We start from the raw sequence: 26,432 nt of genomic DNA on the forward strand, positions 1-26,432 counted from the left end.
TATATATATATATATATATATATATACATATATTCTACAACAATCCAGTTAAACCTGTGCCCAGGTGAAAATCCTCAATTTCTTGTCTATCTATAGAGGTTCCTGGATTCTTCGAAGGGCTGCAAGTGCAACCATTTTTCAATTACAACCTTTATTTTAATTAGCTGAGGGGTGCAGATTCCCCGTCCCTACAGAGATTATAGCAGCCAATCAGATGGTACATTTCAATAAGCTAAGCCAACGGGCCTGGTTTAGAGTGTTTTTTTTCTTTTCAAAACTGCGCCCATGCACATCTGGCATCCATATTGAGAGTTACACATATCATGCACTTGTATCCTCTAATGTCAGTGTCATTAAGACGTCATTTTGGGAAGGTCGTGCTTGCAGTCACATGATGGGCATGTCCCCTTGAGATGCATCATATTTTGTGTTAGCAGGATAATGACAGAACATAGAGGGGGCAGGTACAAATACTGGGTCTCGTGCCTGTTTGAGGGCCCTGATGCCCCCAAGGTGGTGTGGCCACACTGGCATTCCGTACTCACAATGTGGCGTGTTCACGCCCTCACACACTTGCTCACTCTCCCACTTAGTACCAGGGGCCCAAAATGGTACCAATTTACAAACATATTTTTTGGTTAGAAATCGGAGGTAAAATCCATACTACTGTATGTTTGTTTTCAAATAGCAAATGGAGTTAATCTGCCCGTTATAAAGACAATTTAGCTCCACTTTCTGCTTCATCATTTAAATTTTTACTATGCAATCGGTTAATGTTTATTGTTCTTTACAATAAGCTGTAGAATACTGGAAAATGGCCGCTTTTGTCCCATGTACATTTTCCACCATCACCGGTAACGAGCCTATACATTTTGAAAGGCATCAATTTAATTTTGGTGGATTACTTAAGGCCCATTTGCTACTTAGGGGGTGTGGCCTAATCCGGAAGGCATGGCCACAACCTCTCCCAAACTCCCCCTCCAACTTAAAGTACTATGCACATTGCACTGCAAAGGCCAGCACCTCTGCCAGGCCCCTCCAACAGGCCCATGCCTGGGCAATTAGTACCTGACCCCTCCCCCCCTTCAGCTACCCTGCTATCAGGAACTAAATACAATAATGACTCAGTTGCAGGGGCGGATTGGGCCACCGGGAAGTCGGGTCATTTCCCGCTGGGCCGGTCAGCACTGGGCTGTGCTGATCCCATCCTCACCCCTCTCCTCCCCCTGGCCGCTCCGCGGCCAATTCACAGTTACTGCAATTGAACACAGCTGCTTTCGGGCAGCATGTGCAGAAGAAGCTCAATACAGGCAGAGGCAGAATAATCAGCGGTCAGCTTAACTGCTGACCACACTCCACCTTTACACTATAGCAACTGCAGTTGCTGCACTGCAGCCATTGGCCAGAGCACCTTCACATTCACACAGCGGCTGACCCCTCCTCTTCCTGCTCCTCGTCTGAGTGACAGTGACTGCCTGCCGGGTTCCTGAGCTGCCTCCCCGCCCTTACTTCAATGTCCTGGCTCCCTGCTGCAGCTACTTACTTTTAAGAAACAAGAAAACCAGGTACCATGGGGGTGCTCTGTGTGTGGGGGGAGGGGGAATACTGGGCTGTCATATGTGGGTGATGTGTGTACTGGGGGGTAATATGGGGGGGCTGTGTATATTGTACTGTAATATTAGGTTCTGTGTGTACTGGGTTGATATGGGGATGGGGAGCGGTGTATAGTGGGCTGTCATGTGGGTGATGTGTGAACTTGAGGGGTTATATGGGGAGGGGGGGCTGTGTATACTGGGCTGTCATATGTGGGTGATGTGTGTACTGGGAGGTAATATGGGGATGGGGGACTGTGTATACTGGGCTGTCATATGTGGGTGATGTGTGTACTGGGGGGTAATATGGGGGGCTGTGTATATTGTACTGTAATATTAGGTTCTGTGTGTACTGGGTTGATATGGGGATGGGGGGCTGTGTATAGTGGGCTGTCATATGTGGGTGATGTGTGTACTGGGAGGTAATATGGGGAGGGGCGCTGTGTATACTGGACTGTAATATGTGGGTGATGTGTGTACTTGGGGGTGATATGGGGGGGCTGTGTATACTGGACTGTAATATTAGGCCTTTTGTGTACTGGGTTGATATGGGGATGGGGGACTGTGTATACTGGGCTGTCATATGTGGGTGATGTGTGTACTGGGGGGTAATATGGGGGGCTGTGTATATTGTACTGTAATATTAGGTTCTGTGTGTACTGGGTTGATATGGGGATGGGGGGCTGTGTATAGTGGGCTGTCATGTGGGTGATATGTGAACTTGAGGGGTTATATGGGGAGGGGGGGCTGTGTATACTGGGCTGTCATGTGGGTGATGTGTGTACTGGGGGGTAATATGGGGAGGGGGGCTGTGTATACTGGAGTGTAATATGTGGGTGCTGTGTGTACTGAGGGGTGATATGGGGGAGAGAGGGGGGCTGTGTATACTGGAGTGTAAAACCGGGGCGCTGTGTGCACTGAAAGGTATTATGATGAAGTACACTGTGTATATGAGTGGTATTATGGGGGGTGCTGTGTATACTGGGTGGTATTATATGGGAGGTTTGTGTATACTCAGTTGTATTATGGGGGTATTGGGTATACTGAGTGGTATTATGGAGGATGCTGTGCATACTAAGGGGTACTTAGGCAGTGATGTATATAATTAGGAGAAGAGGCTATAAGAGGGCAAAATTAAAGGGTTTCATACAACATGAGCTAGTCTGACCACGTAATGGGGGTGGTGAGCAAAACGCAGGGGATGTGTCTCCGACCGCAAATGAATATGCAGCTGTAAAGACCCCGGGCATCTTAGAGACGCTGTCAGTGGCCAACTCAATACAAATCCCCACTGCTGTGACAGATCCACTGCGTTCAAATTCTCAATCGCGATGGAATTTGTGTGCATTTCAGGCCGTAAGGGGAGAATTTACGAAGCAACGACTTCTGTAAGCTGCTACTTCCCGGCGGGTTGCGGCCTATATTTAAAATGTCACCTGCAGTCAGTGTAAAGCCCGGCGTGCTTAACACTGACTGCAGGTGACAAAGTCTGGCGTGCTTAACACTGACTGCGGGTGTCATTTTGAATACTCAATTGCAACCTGCCGGGAAGCGACAGCATACAGAAGCAGCTGCTTCATAAATTCGCCCCTAAGTGTCTTTTGCACAGGGGAGGTTGGGACTTTGGGGGCAATTAGGACCAAGCATATGTTTGCTCCAGAGCCCATCAGTCGCTTGTTCTGACTCATTGTATAGTATGAGTGAAATGCCCGAGAGGGACCTGCTGCGCATGCCTAGCAGCAGCAATTCCTCCCATGAGCCTTTGCTCAGCTCCACGAGTCACTCCTCATGGCTCCAGCAGCAACACTGAAGGTGCCTACACATATAGCGATCTGCCCTCAATCACACGATGTGTGCGATATCCCCTGAACTCTCCCCCGGCAGCTCCCCGGCAGTCCTATACATGATTTGGAGTAAAAAATTTCCAAACTGACTTAAGATCTATCGTCCATCCAGGGCATTGTGTCCCAGATTGGCAAATCTGCCCTACAGCACGGCAGATCTAAAGATGCGATATACGACAAGCGGGGACGCGCATTGGCATCGTGATCGTGACTGGACACTCACGATTTGGGCATATTTTACAATTTGTCGTCACGATTCGTCAAAATCGGGCAAATCGTGTAAAATATCGCTATGTGTGTAGGCACCTTTAAGGTAAGGTGCAGCTGGCCCTGCTGTTCTGACTGCATCATACAGAAGTGACACAGGGCATACATCACAGTCATACTGCACATGGGCAGTGATTAGTTAGCGACAACAGTTGTAGTGAGGACTTAATCGTGAAGTGATTGACATGCGTGTCATAGCTGTTTTTGGGGCATGTGTTACCCTGCAATTCCATACACAATGTATTTGGCATCTGCATCTCAGATACAGTGGCCAAGCTGAGCAACTATAGAGCTATTCAGAACTTTGATCATCGACTAATCTGCGACAGATGCTGCATCTTCGTACATCCCCCTCGGCCATCTAGCTCCTGGGATTAGCAAAGCCTCCGGTGGACATCTCAATACAAATCCAGGCGGCAGCACCATTTGCACTTTTTTCACAGCTGTGTACAAATTTGCAGTTGCGAATGCATTAGTATACATCTCTGAAGCAAGCCCAAAGGCAGTAAAAATGACTATCTAGTAGATTGTAATAATATTTAACATATACGAATATATCTATATATCTCAAATACAAAAATAAACTAGGCACAGATAGCGTAGAATGTTAAAAACACAATGGTTTATTTAGGAATCATCAAACGTACAGCAGAAAAGTTAAAAACTGGCAAATCAGGGCTTACAAGCCAGTCAGTAGAAATGACCGTGGTTCTGTTTTCAAACCAGCAACCAGCTTCCAATATCGTCTGGACTCGTTAGCCCCTGATATGTATGGCAGTTTTTAACTTTTCTAGCAGTGGGCTTGTACAAGATTCGCTGACCGATGATGGAGTATAAAGATACACAAAGCATGATTGCAACATCTGTAGACATTAAAAGTGGGCCTCAGTCCTCACACCTTCAGGTGCATGGCTGTGCACCAGGGAAGTGCTTTGTAGCGGCATTAGTTTAAAATCCCAAACTCAACTGCAGCAATAGGCGCAAGGAAAGCCGTGACTGCCTTGACTCACTGGCCTGATGAGGAGTGTCCCGCCTCCTCCACAGGCCCCGCCTCCTCTACAGACCCCACCTCCTCTACAGACCCCACCTTCTCTACAGACCCACCCCCATTAGGGCTGCTTTCAGAAATTTCCCGGGCTGGTTTTCCATCCCAATCCGCCCCTGCTCAGTTGTCTCAGTGTGTGGACAGTTTTATTCCAGCCACAATACAGTGTGCAGCATATGAATTGAATAAATCATTCATACCAGACTATCTACTATACTAAGCATTTTACATATCTCTGCATGTTTCCCATCATATTTTCCCTTCTTTTCATTACACTAAGGGAAAAAAGCATTGATGATATTCTTGAAATCTTAAAATAACTTCCAGTCAATGTAATGCTGTGTGGAAATGTTGGGCATTTGTACTGTAATTTAAAAGTAACTGAAATTGATCTTCATACTAAAGAGACGTTTCTCTGAATGATACATTTCTTTTTATAATGTACGTTTGTGCTTCAAACTTCACCCAGGTTAGATTTTTTGTAAAAAAAAATGTTGATGTTTAATTCAGAGAGAATACGATGAATCTGTTCCCCTCAAACGTTTCCTGTCATCGTCTCTCTTACAGTTTACAGAACAATCTCATTAAATCGGAAGGGGCACAGTACCTGGCTAAGTCTCTACTGCTGAACCGCACGCTGAAGGCGCTGAAGTGAGTTTCTGCAGCTACACTACCACTCACGTGTCAGTTCCTTGTCAGTCAGCAGCAGATAATGACTCCTATGTACTCATGCAATAGAACAGAATAACATCTCTTCAAGGTTCTATAAAAAGGTTTTCATTATGTTCAACAACCAGAGACTGAAACAAATCCTGGCAGCTTTACAGCTGGTTTCCTATTAGATAGAAGAGTTTAAGAATGCAAGAAATAAATCAGATTCAATTAGTAAATACGGCCACTGCTCTATTAATCTTATTTGGCTTTATTCAGAGACGGACGCTAATGTGATTGCAGATGCGACTTGGTACGTAACGCAGCTGCGAAAGTATGCTAATGGTTCCAAAGCTTACCCGAGTATAGACGCCTTCTCATATGTGTATGACATCACTTACCTGCGTAAATATCGGTAACATCGAGCGGCCATCTTGTCTGACCAGTCGCAGACTCTGCAGCTCTCCTGACTCGCAGAGGCTTCTCATGCTGCGTCGGAGATCACAAGGGCTAATTTATGCACGCCCATGTAATGCGTACAAACGATGAAATGCGCCTGTGTTTTTCTGTCCACCCCCATGTTACCACCCCCAAATGCTGACTGCCTGTCACTCACTTTGCAAGTGGATCTATTGTGCGCCCGTAATCGCAATGCAGTGCGGCTTATAGGCATGCGCACAATCACTCGATCTGCATCCGCAATCGACATTGTGTTCATCTTTGAATCATGCCCATAGCCGACATCAGCAATGAAGGTAAAATATGTGGAAGGCGCTAGTATGTGTGTCTATGAAATCCAATCAGAATACATTAGGTGCAGCTGGCTAGTTTAAGGGGTCTATTTACTAAGCAGTGTTTGGAGACAGAGTGAAAAGTGATAAGGTACCAGCCAATCAGCTCCCAACTGTCATTTTTCAAACACAGCCTGTGAGATGGCAGTTGGGAGCTGATTGGCTGGTACCTTATCACTTTTCACTCTGTCTCCAAACACTGCTTAATAAATAGACCCCTAAGAGAGGTGTGCACTCCTCCCAATATGAAGGGTAAAAAAGAATCACAGACTGCGCACTCAAAAAGATATTTAGTCTAATACATTTTTTAAAAATACATATTTTAATTGAAACCAATACGTATAAACAGCCATATAAAATAAATTCCGTATGAACACAAAATGATAATTTTCTACTATAATGTATATAGGGAATTTCTGAGAATCACAATATCATATTAAATAAAATACAATATAATAAAATGAAATGGATATAAAAATAAAAAGATTAAGTATAGACATAAAAAACAGAGGCCCTCATTCAGAGCCGTACGCTCTGAATGAGGGCCGCCCTCCATAAAAATGGAGCGTCCTCCTGGATGCTCGTATAGCTGTGGGTCACCACCCACAGCCTATACGAGCGTGCAGTTTGATGGCCGCGATGGTCGTGACCATCGCGACCATCGAAACTGCGAGCCGGAGCCTGCGGTTGAGGTTTTCAACCGCAAGCCCCGGAGTGATTTTGGCTCTATCAGAGCCAAAATCACTCCCACTGACATCACTAGTGATGTCAGTGGGCCGGCTTCTGACGGGAGGCGTTCCCGTGGGAACGCCCCCGTCAGGGAGGCACTCCCCCAGCACGCCCACCAAAGGGGGCGTGCTGTCAATCAACATCGACAGCACGCCCCCTTTGATCAGACACAACGAGCGAAGGACTTTCCTTCGCTCGTCGCGTCTGGCGCATGTGCACGACGGAGCTCCCTCCGTCGTGCGCATGCTCAGTGCAGAACATCGACCCACTTGCGAGCGGACAGCCGCTCGCGAGTGGGTCTGAATCAGGGCCTGAGTCACCAGCAGCAGATCAATAAAGGACAATAGAAAAGCAGCGTTCACTAAAAAACATGTAGAGAATAAATTGTAAAGTATCTATTCAAGTGCTTGACAGTCATGTAGCAGTAATTCAGGAATAATGTTTCAGCTCGTGCTACAAATAAAGTCTGATTATAGTATCACACCAATGTAGGCAAAACATCTGCTGCTACTTAATATCAGAATCAAAGGCTTGTCAGTTCAGGAACACAGAGACCTGGTAAAGTCAATAGTATGCTTCACACCGTGCTGGAAATCTTGGTGTCTAGTAATTAAAGCAGGCTTACCGGTGAAGGTGCCCATCCATATAGCGATATTTGCAAGCGATTGCACGATAACGACATCGTGCATGCATCGTGCAGTTATGTCGGAAATGACCAGCGATGCGCACGTCTGCTGGTCGTTTCCGACATCTATCATCGGGCAAACCTGATGATATTGTCAGGTTCAGCATGTTGCCAGATAATTGATGAGCCTGCACTGAACGTCTGCTCGTTCGGTGCAGGCTCATCACAGAAGGAGAAACGACAGCACGATTACAATGTCGTAATCGTGCTCTCGTTTCTCCGTCGGCTAGTGGATGGGCACCTTAATAATCAGCAGTCTGGTCGGGACCAGATGGTAATCACAGGTCTGTGTCTCCGCGGCTTATTCAACACACAAGACAACTTCGTCCATGGGATGACATTACTATATGGTCCTGACCAGACTGCTGATTCTTGCCAGGAAGCCTGCTTTAATTACTAGACACCAAGATTTCCAGCACGGTGTGAAGCATACTATTGACTTTACCGGATCTCTGTGTTCCTGAACTGACAAGCCTTTGATTCTGATATTAAGTAGCAGCAGATGTTTTGCCTACATTGGTGTGATACTATAATCAGACTTTATTTGTAGCATGAGCTGAAACATTATTCCTGAATTACTGCTACATGACTGTCAAGCACCTGAATAGATCCAATTTATTCTGTACATGTTTTTAGTGAACGCTGCTTCACAAGACTTTTCTATTGTCCTTTATTGATCTGCTGCTGGTGAATCTTTTTTTATTTTTATATCCATTTCATTTTATTATATTGTATTTAATTTAATATGATATTGTGATTCTCAGAAATTCCCTTTATACATAATAGTAGAAAATTGTCATTTTGTGTTCATACGGAATATCTTTTATATGGATTTTTATATGTATTGATTCGTCTCAATTGAAGTATGTCTTTTTTTATAAACTTATTAGACTCGTTGGCTCTGAATATCTCTTGAGTGAGCAGTCTGTGATTCTTCTTTGCTTTCCATAGCCGACATCACCAAGCTCCTTGGCTGAGACCTGGTGAAGCGGCTGCAGTGAGATGGTACCAACACAGAGATGCCCAAACTGCCCAAGGAGTGGCCAAATGGGCATTGGACACAATACCTGTTATATTGGAATCGGTATGAAACACTGCCGGCCGCATGGCCGACAGATGAGCAGAGTCCGGCAGCGGACGCCCGACAGCGCTGGAAATCCCGATCGTCCTAAGGTAAGTATAAACTAACCTAACCCCCTAACCCTCCTTAGGGGTGCCTAACCCTAACCTCCCCCCCCAAGTGCCTAACCCTAATCCCCCCCTTCCCCGCTGCCTAAACCTAAGTCCCCCGGGGGGTGCCTAACCCTAAGTCCCCCCCGGGGGTGCCTAACCCTAACCCTCCCCCTAGCCTAACCCTAACCCTCCCGGGGGGATGCCTAACCCTAAGTCACCCCCGGGTGCCCTAAACCTAACCCTCCCCCCCGCAGCTGTCCGCTCACGGCGCCCGGCATCCCTTCGATCGGGATGCCGGGCGCCTGTCTCCCGGTGTCGGGGAAATGTCAGGCGTTTACATCTAGACGCCGGTCATTTCACCCTCGCCGGGATATGACAGTTGGGAAGCCGGCTGTCGGTATTAAGGCAGCCGGTTTCCCGATTGTATACCGTTATATCCTTTCCCGCTCATGGTGAAATCATGTAACTATAAAGGCAAATTAGCTACCGTATATGTGGTACATATTCTATTGGTAGCAGCATATGTAGGGTCTGTGACTATTAATTTACTGGGTAATGTAAACACGATGGGCACTAGAGCTATATGTAACATTCTATTTAGTGTTTTCTGCTGCTGGATAAAGTACGTGACCAAACAGTAAGTGGATAGAATAGATATAAATCTTCACACAGATTCTTCCATCCCTAACCACTCCTCATCTATATTTAGTGTGTGCAATGACCTTCATCTAGCAGAAGCTGTCCTCTCTCTACATGTTAGAAATCTGTATAGAAGTTGATGAATCGTGTTACAGAGCACTTAGTCCATGACGTTGGCTACAAAAATATACATAAAAAGGCGTTAAAGATATTTTTTACATCCTGATGTACCCGGAGGTCAAGAAAGTCAGTGCATTACTACTGCATAGTAACCAACTGTCCCTACGTTTTATAGGGATATTCCAAGGTCTTAAACATTTGTCCCTGGACATTTTCCCTATTTTTTCTGTACTGAACAACTGCACAGTACTCTTCCTATATTTCTGCATGTCAGGCATGATTCTTACAATCTATTCTAATGGTCTAGGCCAGTGGTTCTCAAACTCGGTCCTCAGGACCCCACGCAGTTCACTTTTTGCAGGTCACCCAGCAGGTGCCCAGGTGTATTCATTACTCACTGACACATTTTATAAGATCTACAGGTGCAGCTAATTATTTCACTAGTAATTATGTGAGGAGACCTGCAAAACATGCACTGTTTGGGGTCCTGAGGACCGACTTTGAGAACCTGTGGTCTAGGCCACAAGTTCTCAAACACGGTCCTCAGGACAACAAAACAGTGCATGTTTTCCAGGTCTCCTCAGAGAATCACAAGGGAAATAATTGTCTCCACCTGTGGATCTTTTAAAATGTGTCAGTGAGTAAGGAGTACACCTGTGCACTTGCTGGGTGACATGGAAAACGTGACCTGTGTGGGGTCCTGAGGACCAAGTTTGAGAACCACTGGTCTAGGCATTGGGAGGTAATATTTACTAAAAAGATGTATTTTAAATTAAAAAAGTACACTATTACAAAGATACAGTACACATACACAGGGGATTGCAGTGCTACAAGAACCGCTGAGACAGTATGACACCCAAGTGGTGGGGATGTACAGTCTCAGCAGTGTCCCCGAAAATATTCTAAATTGTCGGCAACTATGCTACTGTCTACTGAGTGGATGACTCATTCAGTGACTTGGTAGTTGGTGGTCCAGCAATTTCACCATTTGACTGTATATGACAGTGGTTCTCAAACTCAGTCCCCAAGGCACCCTAAAGATTTTCTGTCCAACCAGCCAGCTGGTTGATTGGTTGGAATGAAAATCTGGTAATGTATGGGAGTAACTGATGTTCAGCAATTTGCTCCTAAATGTCAGATAACAGATAAAATGGACGTCAGACAAGTTTGTTAAATGTTTGATCTAAACAATTTATACAAAAAACAGTTTTTGTCCACTTTCCGGCATTTGGGAGCAAATTGCTGATTGTCATTTGCTTTCATGCCTTACCAGATTTTCATTCCAACCATTCAACTAGTTGGCTGGTTGGACAGATAATCTTTAGATGTGTGGCCAGCTTAACAGTTAAGGTTTGAAGGATATCCATTCTTAAGCACAGGTGACTTAATTAAAACCTAATTTGTTTTGATTAATCCATCTGTGCTCAAACATGGACATCCTTAGAACCTGGACTGTTATGGTGCCTTGTGGACCGAGTTTGGGAAGCACTGAAAGTTTGTTTTATACATAAGAGGTGAGGTTTGGCGATGTAGTACAATGATAAAAGGATATCAGTCCTCAGGGACCACTGACAGTGCATGTTTTACAGATCTCCTAGTGGATGCACAGGCATATTCATTACTGGCTGACACATTTTAAAAAGATCCACAGACACATATTCTACCAGAAATGTAATTCAGGCTGTGCTTTCAGTCTTGGGTGTTTGAAGCCTCATATGCTGGCATGTCACCCAGAAGAGTGTCTGTCACTTTATATTATATTCTCACATTCTATAGTGTGAGGTCTGGAACTCATTATGGGTTTAGGGGCAATCTATAGCAAGGCAGAAAAGGTATCCTTGTTTACATAATGTTCCAAGTGTGCATTATCATTTAGTATGTTTTTTATATATAAGCAACTTATTGTGTCACTTTTAATTGGCATCGTAATCAAGCTGTACAATAGGGAGCAATTTTTGTTTACCGGGCACCCAGATCTATAGCCCTAGGCCTTGCCAGGCTAAAATAAATCTGGCCATACACCAGACCAACTTTCCTCCAACCATTCAACTAGTTGGTTGGTTGTAATGAAAATCTGGTAATGTATCATTTGCTCCCAAACAACTTAAAACAGACGAAAGCTGTCGTTCAGACTGGCCTGAATGACCTTTTTTTTATGTTATCTGGTGTTTGGGAGCAAACGGCTGATTGACATTTGCTCCCATGCACTACCGGAGTTTCATTCCAACCAACCAGTTGGGTGGTTGAAGGAAAGTTGGTCTGGTGAATGAGAAAACTTAAGACTCTACTTTGTTCCCCGACAGCATAAAGAAGAACAACATTGGGGTAGAGGGAGCAAAGAGCCTGGCTGCAAGTCTGAGAGAGAACCAGGTGCTACAGGAGCTGTGGTGAGTTCTAGATCTACATCTATCAGCTAGTTCTAGTGCCCAGGCTGCAATCTCAGAGGACGTCTGCACTCTGCTCTTCAAATCTCGGTCTAATCTTTAAACCTTTTTCATCGATATGTTACTGTTATTTGTAGTAATCCATGTCCACCTGCTTTTCTCTTTCTTACTGTTGTGTTGCAGGTTATCGAGCAATACCCTAGGGGACTTAGGAGCTGCAGCCCTAGCTGAAGCGCTCGCCACAAATTCAAGTTTAAGCACCCTTGAGTGAGTCACATTCAAAGTGGGTAGAGAGATTAATAATATGCAGCAAAGTTGGGAATGTGAGGGGTACATGGAGGGGATTCCTGGCATATCTTTCCAGAGATCTTTACAAAGTTATCTCCATTGTGGGTAAGCAAGTGTACCTTACAGAGCTGTAGCTCAGTTGGGGTTTTATTCATATCTTATTAATGATTTAACACATTTTAGTGTTAGTGCACCGTGGTCATCATGTCCATCATTGTGAGTATAGTAACAGGGTAGAGATCTGCAAGTCTCATAGGAAATTATATTCTACAAACTGGAGAACGACAAATTAAGGTCTTGCTGTATTGACCATTCCCTGAGCAGTATTTTCAGGTTGTTGGATGAAATACTGACCATTTAGAACTTGTCGTGATAAGTCGTAGTTATCAGCAGGTCTTGTTGTATTGACCACTGCCTGTCTACAGGTCCTGATATAATGAGTAGTATTTCCAGTTCTTGTTGGGCTGAGTAGTGACTATATACAGGACTTGTTATAAGTCGTAGTTTTCAGCACGTCTTGTTGGATTGAGTACTAACTATAAGCTGGACTAGTTGTGATAAGTAGTAGTTATAAGCAGGTCTTGTTAGGTTGAGTAGTGACGATAAGCAGGACTCGTTGTCATAAGTCGTAGTTATCAGCAGGTTTTGTTGTATTAATCTCTACCTGTTTACAGGTCCTGGGCTAATGAGCAGAAGTTCCAGGTCTTGTCGGGTTGCGTAGTGACTATAAGCAGGACTTGCTGTAATAAGCCGTGTTTATCTGCAGGTCTTGTTGGGGTTGTGTAGTGACTATAAGCAGGACTTGCTGTAATAAGCTGTATTTATCTGCAGGTCTTGTCGGGTTGCGTAGTGACTATAAGCAGGACTTTTTGTAATAAGCCGTGTTTATCTGCAGGTCTTGTCGGGTTGTGTAGTGACTATAAGCAGGACTTGCTGTAATAAGCTGTGTTTAGCTGCAGGTCTTGTTGGGTTGTGTAGTGACTATAAGCAGTACATGCTGTAATAAGCCGTGTTTATCTGCAGGTCTTGTCGGGTTGTGTAGTGACTATAAGCAGGACTTGATGTAATAAGCTGTGTTTAGCTGCAGGTCTTGTTGGGTTGCGTAGTGACTATAAGCAGGACTTGCTGTAATAAGCTGTGTTTATCTGCAGGTCTTGTCGGGTTGTGTAGTGACTATAAGCAGGACTTGCTGTAATAAGCCGTGTTTAGCTGCAGGTCTTGTCGGGTTGTGTAGTGACTATAAGCAGGACTTGCTGTAATAAGCCGTGTTTAGCTGCAGGTCTTGTTGGGTTGTGTAGTGACTATAAGCAGGACTTGCTGTAATAAGCCGCGTTTATCTGCAGGTCTTGTCGGGTTATGTAGTGACTATAAGCAGGACTTGCTGTAATAAGCCGTGTTTAGCTGCAGGTCTTGTCGGGTTGTGTAGTGACTATAAGCAGGACTTGCTGTAATAAGCCGTGTTTAGCTGCAGGTCTTGTCGGGTTGCGTAGTGACTATAAGCAGGACTTGCTGTAATAAGCCGTGTTTATCTACAGGTCTTGTTGGGTTGTGTAGTGACTATAAGCAGGACTTGCTGTAATAAGCCGTGTTTATCTGCAGGTCTTGTTGGGTTGTGTAGTGACTATAAGCAGGACTTGCTGTATTAAGCCGTGTTTATCTGCAGGTCTTGTTGGGGTTGCGTAGTGACTATAAGCAGGACTTGCTGTAATAAGCCGTGTTTAGCTGCAGGTCTTGTCGGGTTGCGTAGTGACTATAAGCAGGACTTGCTGTAATAAGCCGTGTTTAGCTGCAGGTCTTGTCGGGTTGTGTAGTGACTATAAGCAGGACTTGCTGTAATAAGCCGCGTTTATCTGCAGGTCTTGTCGGGTTGTGTAGTGACTATAAGCAGGACTTGCTGTAATAAGCCGTGTTTATCTGCAGGTCTTGTCGGGTTGCGTAGTGACTATAAGCAGGACTTGCTGTAATAAGCCGTGTTTAGCTGCAGGTCTTGTCGGGTTGTGTAGTGACTATAAGCAGGACTTGCTGTAATAAGCCGTGTTTAGCTGCAGGTCTTGTTAGGTTGTGTAGTGACTATAAGCAGGACTTGCTGTAATAAGCCGTATTTATCTGCAGGTCTTGTCGGGTTGTGTAGTGACTATAAGCAGGACTTGCTGTAATAAGCCGTGTTTATCTGCAGGTCTTGTCGGGTTGTGTAGTGACTATAAGCAGGACTTGCTGTAATAAGCCGTGTTTATCTGCAGGTCTTGTTGGGGTTGCGTAGTGACTATAAGCAGGACTTGCTGTAATAAGCCGTGTTTAGCTGCAGGTCTTGTCGGGTTGCGTAGTGACTATAAGCAGGACTTGCTGTAATAAGCCGTGTTTATCTGCAGGTCTTGTTGGGTTGTGTAGTGACTATAAGCAGGACTTGCAGTAATAAGCTGTGTTTATCTGCAGGTCTTGTTGGGTTGTGTAGTGACTATAAGCAGGACTTGCTGTAATAAGCCGTGTTTATCTGCAGGTCTTGTTGGGGTTGCGTAGTGACTATAAGCAGGACTTGCTGTAATAAGCCGTATTTATCTGCAGGTCTTGTCGGGTTGTGTAGTGACTATAAGCAGGTCTTGCTGTAATAAGCCGTGTTTATCTGCAGGTCTTGTTGGGGTTGCGTAGTGGCTATAAGCAGGACTTGCTGTAATAAGCCGTGTTTAGCTGCAGGTCTTGTCGGGTTGCGTAGTGACTATAAGCAGGACTTGCTGTAATAAGCCGTATTTATCTGCAGGCCTTGTCGGGTTGCGTAGTGACTATAAGCAGGACTTGCTGTAATAAGCCGTGTTTATCTGCAGGTCTTGTCGGGTTGTGTAGTGCCTATAAGCAGGACTTGCTGTAATAAGCTGTATTTATCTGTAGGTCTTGTTGGGTTGTGTAGTGACTATAAGCAGGACTTGCTGTAATAAGCCGTGTTTATCTGCAGGTCTTGTTGGGTTGCGTAGTGACTATAAGCAGGACTTGCTGTAATAAGCCGTGTTTAGCTACAGGTCTTGTTGGGGTTGCGTAGTGACTATAAGCAGGACTTGCTGTAATAAGCCGTATTTATCTGCAGGTCTTGTCGGGTTGTGTAGTGACTATAAGCAGGACTTGCTGTAATAAGCCGTGTTTATCTGCAGGTCTTGTTGGGGTTGCGTAGTGACTATAAGCAGGACTTGCTGTAATAAGCCGTGTTTAGCTGCAGGTCTTGTCGGGTTGCGTAGTGACTATAAGCAGGACTTGCTGTAATAAGCCGTATTTATCTGCAGGCCTTGTCGGGTTGCGTAGTGACTATAAGCAGGACTTGCTGTAATAAGCCGTGTTTAGCTGCAGGTCTTGTCGGGTTGCGTAGTGACTATAAGCAGGACTTGCTGTAATAAGCCGTGTTTATCTGTAGGTCTTGTCGGGTTGTGTAGTGACTATAAGTAGGACTTGCTGTAATAAGCCGTGTTTATCTGTAGGTCTTGTTGGGTTGTGTAGTGACTATAAGCAGGACTTGCTGTAATAAGCCGTGTTTATCTGCAGGTCTTGTTGGGTTGTGTAGTGACTATAAGCAGGACTTGCTGTAATAAGCCGTGTTTATCTGCAGGTCTTGTCGGGTTGCGTAGTGACTATAAGCAGGACTTGCTGTAATAAGCTGTGTTTATCTACAGGCCTTGTCGGGTTGCGTAGTGACTATAGGCAGGACTTGCTGTAATAAGCCGTGTTTATCTGCAGGTCTTGTCGGGTTGCGTAGTGACTATAAGCAGGACTATTATAATGCATAGTAACCATCTGCAAGTCTTTTGATGAGCAGGGAGTATCTTCAGGTCGTATGATATCAGGTTAGTTTTTTGTGATACAGGAACTTTCAACAGGAGTTTTTCTTTATTAATTAGTTTTCTCTTCTACAAAGGATGGCTGCTAATAAACTTACATTATGAGTTTACTAATCTGTTTGGAAATCAGTCTTTGACTTACAGTTTACATGGTTCATTTAGTCCTAGACCGAGTTAGTAAGAACATTTTATACTTTGGAATTTAACAGCTGCCAAACATGTTCATTGGACCTTCTTCTTTCCTGACAATACAAAGAGGATTCCACTGGAGTCAGATCAGTTAGCATTATCTGTTTAGTTTTGTTGAATGGATCTGTGTCCTGTAGGTCTCCAGTAGTTTCTTATAAACTGTTTTATCCTTACTGAAATAGTGTGTTCAGTCTACAGAGTAATTCCATCAGCAACCACGGACTGAAATGCTTGACCTATGGCTTAAGTCAGAACCACAGCCTGAAATACCTTAAGTGAGTGTTTTTTACTTTTTTGAATACTATGATTATCAATATTTAATAACTTTCTTAATTTACATATCATATAATTTGTGTTTATTTGAAACATATTTATATAAGCCCAGTTCCTTGGAGGGTAAGTACTGTGGGAAAGCTATACTGTATCACATGCAGGAATAATGTTCTACGCCTGCCGTCCAAATAACATAAATGCGTGTTGCATCTAGAATGGCGCCAGTCCTGGAGAGCGACTTCTGGTTGCTCCCATTGTTTGTTTGTAGCTTGGCTTTGCCAGCTAAGGGCTGGATTGAATTAGCCGCAAAAAGCCGAGGTTGGCGATAAGCGATGTTTTCGCCTCATTCGCGTGTTTTGAGGCGAAGTTTTTGCCTGCTTACTCAATGCGCACACACGTTTTTCGCCCTTTTCATTTGTAAAACAGGCGAAAATGCATATGGGTGAATGTAGCGAATAGCGGAACTGGCGAAAAGGCACGTTTTTTTGGGGGAAATCAGTCTGTACCCGCAATGAAGCCTAACTCACGCGGGGAATCAATATAGAAGTGTATTATTAGCCATAATAACAGTAATTATGGATCTTATTTTGAGTCAAAGGGCTGTTATATGCATATTTGCATAAGTGTGGGAAAATGATATTAAGCCATGTCTTTTATGAAAAATAATTGCTGTAGGTAAATTGGGGGTACATGAAAATGGGTACTAGTATATTTTTGGGTTTGTACAGTGCAGAATTTAAAAGTGTTAAAAATACACCTGCTGCAATTCAAATCTAAAAACACCTGTCCCATCCATACAGCCCCCCAAACACCTGTCCCACCCATACAGCCCCCCAAAATACTTGCCCCATTTTCCAACACAAATGACATATCTTTTTTGGGGTGAATTTAGATAATTTTTTTAGCCTAATTAGTCATTAGGGGGGGTGTCCAAAGGTTTCTGAACCGAGCCCCCACATTTGTACCCCAAAATATGGATTTTGCACTGCTTTTCTCCTGCCTTTTGCTGGAGAAACTTTTTCGCCTGTTTTTGCCCCTGTGGAGTTTTTGCCTATGTGAAAACATCCTGGAATTGAATAGGACGATACTTCGGAAACAGGTGAAAACCGCGCATTGGCGAAAACTTTTCGCCTATCGCGGCTTTTCGCCTCTAATTGAATACGGGCCTATGACTGTAACATGAATATCCATAGAGCTAAAAAGGCACCAGGTACATTGGGAAAGTTATCTCCAGAGCAGATGCCTAAGCAATATGCAAGCATCAGGGATGTGGCTCATTGTGGAAGGCCCTAGAAAAGGTTTGTCATGTCTTACTAAGATCATTCTCCACCTTCTCCTTTATTGCCCAGTGATATTGTTGTATGCCATTATATGCAGTGGCATTGACATCTAATGTAAGTACCTTGAAATGTAACCATTTATGGCACCTTGTTCCACACCCACCCAAGGGCCGTATTCAATTAGCAGCGAACACGGGCGATTATCGCCAAAACAGAGACGGCAAGTTTTCACCATCTCAGACCAGGTGAACAAAAATGCAAAATCCCTATTTTTGACTAAAAATGTGGGGATTTCTTTCAGAACCCTTTCAACCCCCCCCCCTTCCACCTTTAATGATAAATGACCCTAAACATTTTTTTGGAAAGTTGTGTAATTTGGTGAAAAATTACCGATCACATTTTTGGAGGAAAAAAAACCCCCCAAAATCTTTGAAAATGGGTATAGTATTGGGTCTGGTATTTCGGGGGGCGATATGGATGCGTCAAGTGTTTGAAACATTGCACGTGGTTGCAGCAGGCACTTTAACGGTTTTTAAAAGTGAGCTTTTACGACACTAAAATATACTGTACTTGCACCCATTTTAAGGTATCCCCAATTTACGTGGAACAGTAATTTCTGGAAAAATATTGCTTTCTATAATTTTCTTACATTTTTTTTCATATACGCAAATTACCGCCAACCGACGCAATTTAAATACCCTAAATACTTTTATTACGGACAATAATACACTTCTAACTTATTTTTTCCGATGTACGTCAGCCATTTTTTGGGGCACAGATGCAATTTCCTGCTTGTCCTAACTTTTTCGCCTGTTTTTTGGGTGAAAATCGTCCGTTATCGCCTTTTTTTATAGCATAAATCAGCAGATTTCGCCGCTAATTGAATACGGCACAAAGCTGGAATTGCAGCTCCTATTTAGGAACATCAATACAAGTTAGAATAAACAATGCACATTTGGGCAGAGATGTCAGCTTATTGCAGAGCTTTTGATGAGACGATATATAATTTGTGCTTTGTTTCTCGCTCTCCAGCCTACGAGAGAATTCCATCAGCATTGAGGGTGCCCAGGCACTGGCACAGTCTCTCCAGAAATACACCACCCTGGCACACTTGGAGTAAGTAAGGCTCTCTGTAATGATTTGCCAAAGAGGAGTATGTCTAATGTTTGCTGCGTGATGTCAGCTATCAGCTGTGCAATCAAGAATTAAACTGCGCACAAATAAAACAGTGCGTCTCTATCCCTCTGCCTATAGCCTGACTGCAAATCTGTTGCACGACGACGGCGTTGAGGCTCTCTCCGCAGCGCTGAGAGAGAACCGGAGCTTGGAGTCTCTACAGTAGGTGCCCACATTTCAATGAATCCATAACTGAACATTTTGATGATGTGATGATAATGAAACATTACCTACATTATTTATAAAGTATGTTACCAAGAAGAGAAATATTGAGTCAAAACTAGATTTCCTACGATATTCTAGATACAGCATATACAGTTGACCAAATGACATAGCAAAGGCATTATATATAGTGGCTCAGTCCACAAAGCACACCCTATTACCAATATCACATACGTTTTGCCATATTCACATCATTTCCATACCCACACTGCTATATTCCAGACAAAAGGACCTATTGCAGGGGCATTCAACATGCGGCCCTCCAGCTTCTTTGTGGAACTACAAATCCCAGCATGCCCTGCCACAGATTTGCTAGTAGGCATACTAAAGCTGTGGCAGGGCAGCTGGAAGGCTCTATGTTGAATACACCTGACCCATTGGATACTCTATACTAAGCTATTCATGGCCTTGCCATCTCTCTTTCAGTCTCCAGTGGAATCTGCTGCTGGTGGGGTCAGCGCGCTCCCTCGCAAGTGCTCTGCGGGTGAACCAGAGTCTACGTTGTTTAGGGTAAGTGTGCGCCGAATTTATATGTTGTCAATCACAACAGTCTTGTAACAGTGAAATGGATTGGTGCTCTGTGAGCTTAGCTCTTTGTACAGAAATATAAGTACATATATAAGATATGGACAGAATACTTAAAATTGTGCCCTATGTTTAACATAGTTTAACAAATGCAGGATATGATGGTCTAATTCTGTATTTCCTAATCTGATTAGCTTGCAGGAAAATGCCATCGGAGATGAGGGTCTGTCTGCACTATCTAGCGCCTTGCAGGAGAACTCTACTCTCACTGCTCTGTAGTAAGTCTTGAAATAAATGTAACGACTCTAAAAGTAGATGGAGAGGTGAACTCGGAGAGGGTGTGACGACGCTAGACTTGGACATTAACAATTGGATATTATCAAACTGGCCCAGTGGGACTGATAATAAATATTTGGTTATTGGTTACTCATTCAGCAAAACCATAAGTACAATGGGGTTGAGTACAGGATCCCGACAGGGTTAGGATACCGACAGCTGTCATCAGTATTCTAACCCTCTCTACCGACTGCCTAAACCTAACCCTCCTCCTCCCCCTAGTGCCTAAATCTAATCTCCCCCCCCCCCCCCCAGTGCCTAACCGTAACCCTCCCCCCTTAGTGCCTAACCCTCCCCCTAGCCCCTATTTACCGTGCGGATAATGGTGTCAGGATTCCGGCACCGGCATTCTAAGCGCCGCCATCATGACTGTTTTTATTATAACTACATCCAGTACAATGCTATGTGTGTGTTACAATGTTTATTTGCCAGTAAGAAATTAATCCTGCATGACTAATGACTACATTAAGTTACTTTTTTCCCATACCAATATACCCATTGTCTCCTGTCTAGCTACTTAGTACAAGCCTTTACAGGGACCTATCTCAGCTGGGAGTCCACAGGGAGATAGGGGACATCTGTAAAGCCCAGTTTCATCACTTAATATACTGGAAACCAATAGTGGCCGCCTCGGACCAAGAGTTAAAGGGGGGAGAGAGAGGTGGGGGTTGGAGAAACCGGTCCTGATTAGAGGGACAGAATCCTGTCAGACTAAGAATATTAGAGAAGCACGACCAGGGGATGGACAATCCCCACTATTTGTCTGCACAAGGAGTGGAGGAGCATGCGGTGAAATGAGGAGGAGTGGAGGAGCATGCGGTGAAATGAGGAGGAGTGGAGGAGCATGAGGTGAAATGAGGAAGAGGAGTGGAGGAGCATGAGGTGAAATGAGGAGGAGTGGAGGGGCATGCGGTGAAATGACGAGGAGTGAAGGAGTATGAGGTGAAATGAGGAGGAGGAGTGGAGGAGCATGAGGTGAAATGAGGAGGAGGAGTGGAGGAGCATGAGGTGAAATGAGGAGGAGGAGTGGAGGAGCATGCGGTGAAATGAGGAGGAGTGGAGGAGCATGCGGTGAAATGAGGAAGAGGAGTGGAGGAGCATGAGGTGAAATGAGGAAGAGGAGTGGAGGAGCATGAGGTGAAATGAGGAGGAGGAGTGGAGGAACATGAGGTGAAATGAGGAGAAGGAGTGGAGGGGCATGAGGTGAAATGAGGTGGAGGAGTATGAGGTGAAATGAGGAGGAGGAGTAGAGGAGCATGAGGTGAAATGAGGAGTGGAGGAGCATGCGGTGAAATGAGGAGGAGTGGAGGAGCATGCGGTGAAATGAGGAGTGGAGGAGCATGCGGTGAAATGAGGAGGAGTGGAGGAGCATGCGGTGAAATGAGGAGGAGTGGAGGAGCATGAGGTGAAATGAGGAGGAGGAGTGGAGGAGCATGAGGTGAAATGAGGAGGAGTGGAGGAGCATGAGGTGAAATGAGGAAGAGGAAGAGGAGCATGAGGTGAAATGAGGAAGAGGAGTGGAGAAGCATGAGGTGAAATGAGGAGGAGGAGTGGAGGAGCATGAGGTGAAATGAGGAGGAGGAGTGGAGGAGCATGAGGTGAAATGAGGAGGAGGAGTGGAGGAGCATGCGGTGAAATGAGGAGGAGGAGGAGTGGAGGAGCATGCGGTGAAATGAGGAGGAGTGGAGGAGCATGAGGTGAAATGAGCAGGAGTGGAGGAGCATGAGGTGAAATGAGCAGGAGTGGAGGAGCATGAGGTGAAATGAGCAGGAGTGGAGGGGCATGAGGTGAAATGAGGAGGAGTGGAGGGGCATGTGATGAAGTGAGGAGCATGAGGTGAAATGAGGAGGAATGGAGAAGCATGAGGTGAAATGAGGAATGGAGGAGCATGAGGTGAAATGAGGAGGAGTGGAGGAGCATGAGGTGAAATGAGGAAGATGAGTGGAGGAGCATGAAGTGAAGTGAGGAAGAGGAGTGGAGGAGCATGAAGTGAAATGAGGAGGAGTGGAGGAGCATGAGGTGAAATGAGGAGGAGGAGTGGAGGAGCATGAGGTGAAATGAGGAGGAGGAGTGGAGGAGCATGAGGTGAAATGAGGAGGAGTGGAGGGGCATGCGGTAAAATGAGGAGTGGAGGAGCATGAGGTGAAATGAGGAGGAGTGGAGGAGCATGAGGTGAAATGAGGAGGAGTGGAGGGGCATGAGGAGAAGTGAAGGGGCATGTGATGAAATGAGGAGGAGTGGAGGGGCATGAGGTGAAATGAGCAGGAGTGGAGGAGCATGAGGTGAAATGAGGAGGAGTGGAGGAGCATGAGGTGAAATGAGGAGGAGTGGAGGGGCATGAGGTGAAATGAGGAGGAGTGGAGGAGCATGAGGTGAAATGAGGAGGAGTGGAGGGGCATGTGATGAAATGAGGAGGAATGGAGGAGCATGAGGTGAAATGAGGAGGAATGGAGGAGCATGAGGTGAAATGAGGAGGAATGGAGAAGCATGAGGTGAAATGAGGAGGAGTGGAGGAGCATGAGGTGAAATGAGCAGTAGTGGAGGGGCATGAGGTGAAATGAGGAGGAGTGGAGGGGCATGTGATGAAATGAGGAGGAGTGGAGGAGCATGAGGTGAAATGAGCAGGAGTGGAGGAGCATGAGGTGAAATGAGGAGGAGTGGAGGGGCATGAGGGGAAATGAGGAGGAGTGGAGAGGCATGAGGTGAAATGAGGAGGAGGAGTGGAGGAGCATGCGGTGAAATGAGGAGGAGGAGGAGTGGAGGAGCATGCGGTGAAATGAGGAGGAGTGGAGGAGCTTGCGGTGAAATGAGGAGGAGTGGAGGAGCATGAGGTGAAATGAGCAGGAGTGGAGGAGCATGTGGTGAAATGAGGAGGAGTGGAGGGGCATGTGGTGAAATGAGGAGGAGTGGAGGGGCATGTGATGAAATGAGGAGGAGTGGAGGGGCATGAGGTGAAATGAGGAGGAGTGGAGGAGCATGAGGTGAAATGAGGAGTGGAGGGGCATGTGATGAAATGAGGAGGAATGGAGGAGCATGCGGTGAAATGAGGAGGAATGGAGGAGCATGAGGTGAAATGAGGAGGAATGGAGGAGCATGAGGTGAAATGAGGAGGAGTGGAGGGGCATGTGATGAAATGAGGAGGAATGGAGGAGCATGAGGGGAAATGAGGAGTAGAGGAGCAGGAGGTGAAATGAGGAGGAGTGGAGAAGCATGAGGTGAAATGAGGAGGAATGGAGGAGCATGAGGTGAAATGTGGAGGAGCATGAGGTGAAATGAGGAGGAGTGGAGGGGCATGTGATGAAATGAGGAGTGGAGGAGCATGAGGTGAAATGAGGAGTGGAGGAGCATGAGGTGAAATGAGGAGGAGTGGAGGGGCATGTGATGAAATGAGGAGTGGAGGAGCATGAGGTGAAATGAGGAGTGGAGGAGCATGAGGTGAAATGAGGAGGAGTGGAGGAGCATGAGGTGTAATGAGGAGTGGAGGGGCATGCGGTGAAATGAGGAGGGGTGGAGGAGCATGAGGTGAAATGAGGAGGAGTGGAGGAGCATGTGGTGAAATGGATGTGTGCCGAGAATGATGAGGTTAAACTAATGTGAGTAGAGAAGTGTAAGATAAATGAATGGGGGGTGGAGAAGGTTGAGGTGAAATGAGGTGGTGTGGAGAAAGGTGAGGTTAAGTGAATGCAGATGTGTCCTCATACACTGTGGCTTCAGCCACACCCCTCTCGGTGCACCAGGTCCAGTGTGACTTGGCAGCGCCGAGCGTCTTTCTTGCTCAAAATGTGCGTTTTATGTGCATAAGTAAAACTGGAAGGAATAAAACTACTTTGCTGGATTACGCTGATCAATTTGATGTCCGACAATTATACATCTGTGTAAGAATGGGTCTAAATGTGTATATGAAGTGCAGCGGCCGCGGCTTTTTCCCACGCCAAGCTCCATTGTGCTACATCTGCGACTTTGTACTTGTTTAAAACCAAGTACTGTGCGGTAAAAGTCGCAGCCCCTCGTCTCTAGCACTGAGAGTGATGTTTTGTTGCGTCTGCGATGCGAATAAGATGCAACATTTTAAGAAAATGATGGTTTGCGACTCCTTCAGAGGGGCTCCATCACCCCGGGTACCTCATGCCACATGGCGTACTGACGCTAGCTGTATGAGGACACATGTATAGGTGTGGAGTAGACATGATATTAGGTGGAGAATGAGGTTGTTAAATGAGTAAGTGTAAAATAAATGTAAAATATATTACACCATACAAGACATCAATTTAAAAACAATTTGGTTTTAGAGTAATATTTTTGTATTTAAACCAGTTTAAAAAAAGTGACCCGATTAAATTACACGTGTTACAAAATTGTAGTTGCTGTTACTCAAAGATAAACTGAAAGCCTACAGCTTATACAGAACTTTCACAATTGTTTCTGCAATTGTTTTTTTGAGGGCATTTTGTACTATTTTACATTTCCTTATAGGTTTTGTTTACACAGAGAATCTTTTATAAGCGTCTATGCCGGGTATTTAATTTAGTTTTATTTGTTAAAAACAAAAAACACAGCTCTGCACACTTATGGGATCGGCAAAGATGCAGGCATAGACTGATGTTTTTTATGTGGTGTTTGATTTTATATTTGAATGTTTTTGAACTTTTCTTATTCCAGTTGCTGACACTAGAAATTAAAACTAGAATGTGCATCAAATCTGTCAGTGTTTTTACAGCTCACTTAAACCGGCCCATTCAACACTGACAGTTGCTAATTGCAATAAGGAATATTTCTGACAGATAATAAATACATAAATCAAAGCATCGGTTTGAACCAACACAATGATCAAATCGTTTGACATGAATGATATCATTTAAGTTCTAACTTCCATGACAGTATTTCTTCTATGAAACCATTTGTTAGGTAATAAAATTTTTCATCGACTGAGGCACTTTTCAGTGTGTTACCTATTTGGGGTAATGTCAGCACATACCATTGTAATATTATACATTTTTCTATGTGCGTTGCATTGATTATTGATCAGTGATTATGTCCCAGTCTGCAGGGAGCATCTATTGGACATTCTGGGGCACAGTCACTTGCGGAGGCTCTAAAGGTGAACAAGAGCCTCACAACTCTGGAGTGAGTACTTTCAAGGGGAGAACAGCTGGGGGAACGGTTTATTCTTTTATACATATATAAATTCACTTAACTCTTAGCTTTAGCCAGTCCCTGTTACACAAGCATGAATTCTGTCCGACTGCAATATTTTGCTCTTTTCTGATGGGACGAGCTGGTGGAACCTGTATAGTGAAATCAGGCTCCTACAATAATGTAGCTCAAAAATAGACACATCATTATCTGTGTGTGTGGTTTGGAAAGTGATGGTAAACAGGGCCGTGAAGTTTTTATTCTAGCCAACAATCACATTCCCTTCCTGACCTACAATCCCCAAAATGGGGGCATATAAAGCAGGTGTGAGGCGACATATGGGCACAGAGTGACATGTAGCTGCATTTGTACAAAACTAAATGAGCTGTACCAATCAATATATTCTGCCATTAGTAAATTAGCCTTATTATGTACTAACATGACATATTTACTAATCATGTTTTAACATTGTTCATATAAAGGAAAACAAGGTCTCATAGCCCCATAATACTGGTCAGCACAGCAGTTTGTAAATAAACAGGATTTGGATGTCATGTAGATGCTCTGTAAAATACACAGTTCCTGCAGCTTCCTTTGTATGAACAAGTAATACTCAGGTCTGTCTCCCTACAGTCTACGCGGGAACAATATTGGTCTCAGAGGAGCCAAAGCTTTGGCTGGTGCACTGAGGGTTAACCGCACTCTGCAGACTCTCAAGTAAGTATCAGTTGACTGATGTATAAGGTTGGAGGTTTGTACACTGTAAGGAAAAGGCATAATAATAAGGTATTACAGCCAGTACCTCCATCCATTCTTCTTTTTCCAGTTTGCAAGAAAACTCCATTGGTCTGGATGGTGCTATCTGTTTGGCCAATGCTATCTCTGGGAACTGTTCTCTTATCGCCCTCAGGTAAGTCTTCATATACTGGTGTGCTGTCCCTTACAGCAGGTCATCATCATTAGCAAGATTAATCTCTGCCTCTCAGTACTTTGTTCTGCAGGGATCCCTACTTCAGTCCATTTAAGGTTTCCATACATTGTAAAACAATATGGCACAGGACAGCCGAGAAGAATAGCCTCAGACGGGCGTTGGGCATCTGAGAGTTGCCTGTACAGCATTTCAGGGCTCATATGGGATTGGCCACATTTGCACCAAAAGCACAGGTCTAAAAGGCATCCCAGAAATATAGCATTGTACCTGTGTATTTTGGGTTGTGTACGGGATGCCAGCGCTCGGGATCCCGGCAGTCAAAAACCTGACAGGGTTAGGAT

General features: G+C 44.7%; 1 protein-coding gene across 1 annotated transcript in view; it reads left to right on the forward strand.

The window, feature by feature from the left end:
- NLRC3 (NLR family CARD domain containing 3) overlaps positions 1 to 26,432 on the forward strand; it is a 45,850-nt gene that overhangs the window by 18,540 nt on the left and 878 nt on the right. The window contains exons 6-16 of the mRNA XM_088448113.1: positions 5,316 to 5,399; positions 11,840 to 11,923; positions 12,104 to 12,187; positions 16,407 to 16,490; positions 18,801 to 18,884; positions 19,023 to 19,106; positions 19,593 to 19,676; positions 19,886 to 19,969; positions 25,068 to 25,151; positions 25,794 to 25,877; positions 25,987 to 26,070. Of these exons, the coding sequence (XP_088304239.1) occupies positions 5,316 to 5,399; positions 11,840 to 11,923; positions 12,104 to 12,187; positions 16,407 to 16,490; positions 18,801 to 18,884; positions 19,023 to 19,106; positions 19,593 to 19,676; positions 19,886 to 19,969; positions 25,068 to 25,151; positions 25,794 to 25,877; positions 25,987 to 26,070 (924 nt within the window). The remainder of the gene's footprint in view (positions 1 to 5,315; positions 5,400 to 11,839; positions 11,924 to 12,103; positions 12,188 to 16,406; positions 16,491 to 18,800; positions 18,885 to 19,022; positions 19,107 to 19,592; positions 19,677 to 19,885; positions 19,970 to 25,067; positions 25,152 to 25,793; positions 25,878 to 25,986; positions 26,071 to 26,432) is intronic.

Source organism: Taudactylus pleione, unplaced genomic scaffold (genome assembly GCF_031769625.1).
Source record: "Taudactylus pleione unplaced genomic scaffold, aTauple2 ptg000451l, whole genome shotgun sequence".
Classification (NCBI taxonomy): Eukaryota; Metazoa; Chordata; class Amphibia; order Anura; family Myobatrachidae; genus Taudactylus; species Taudactylus pleione.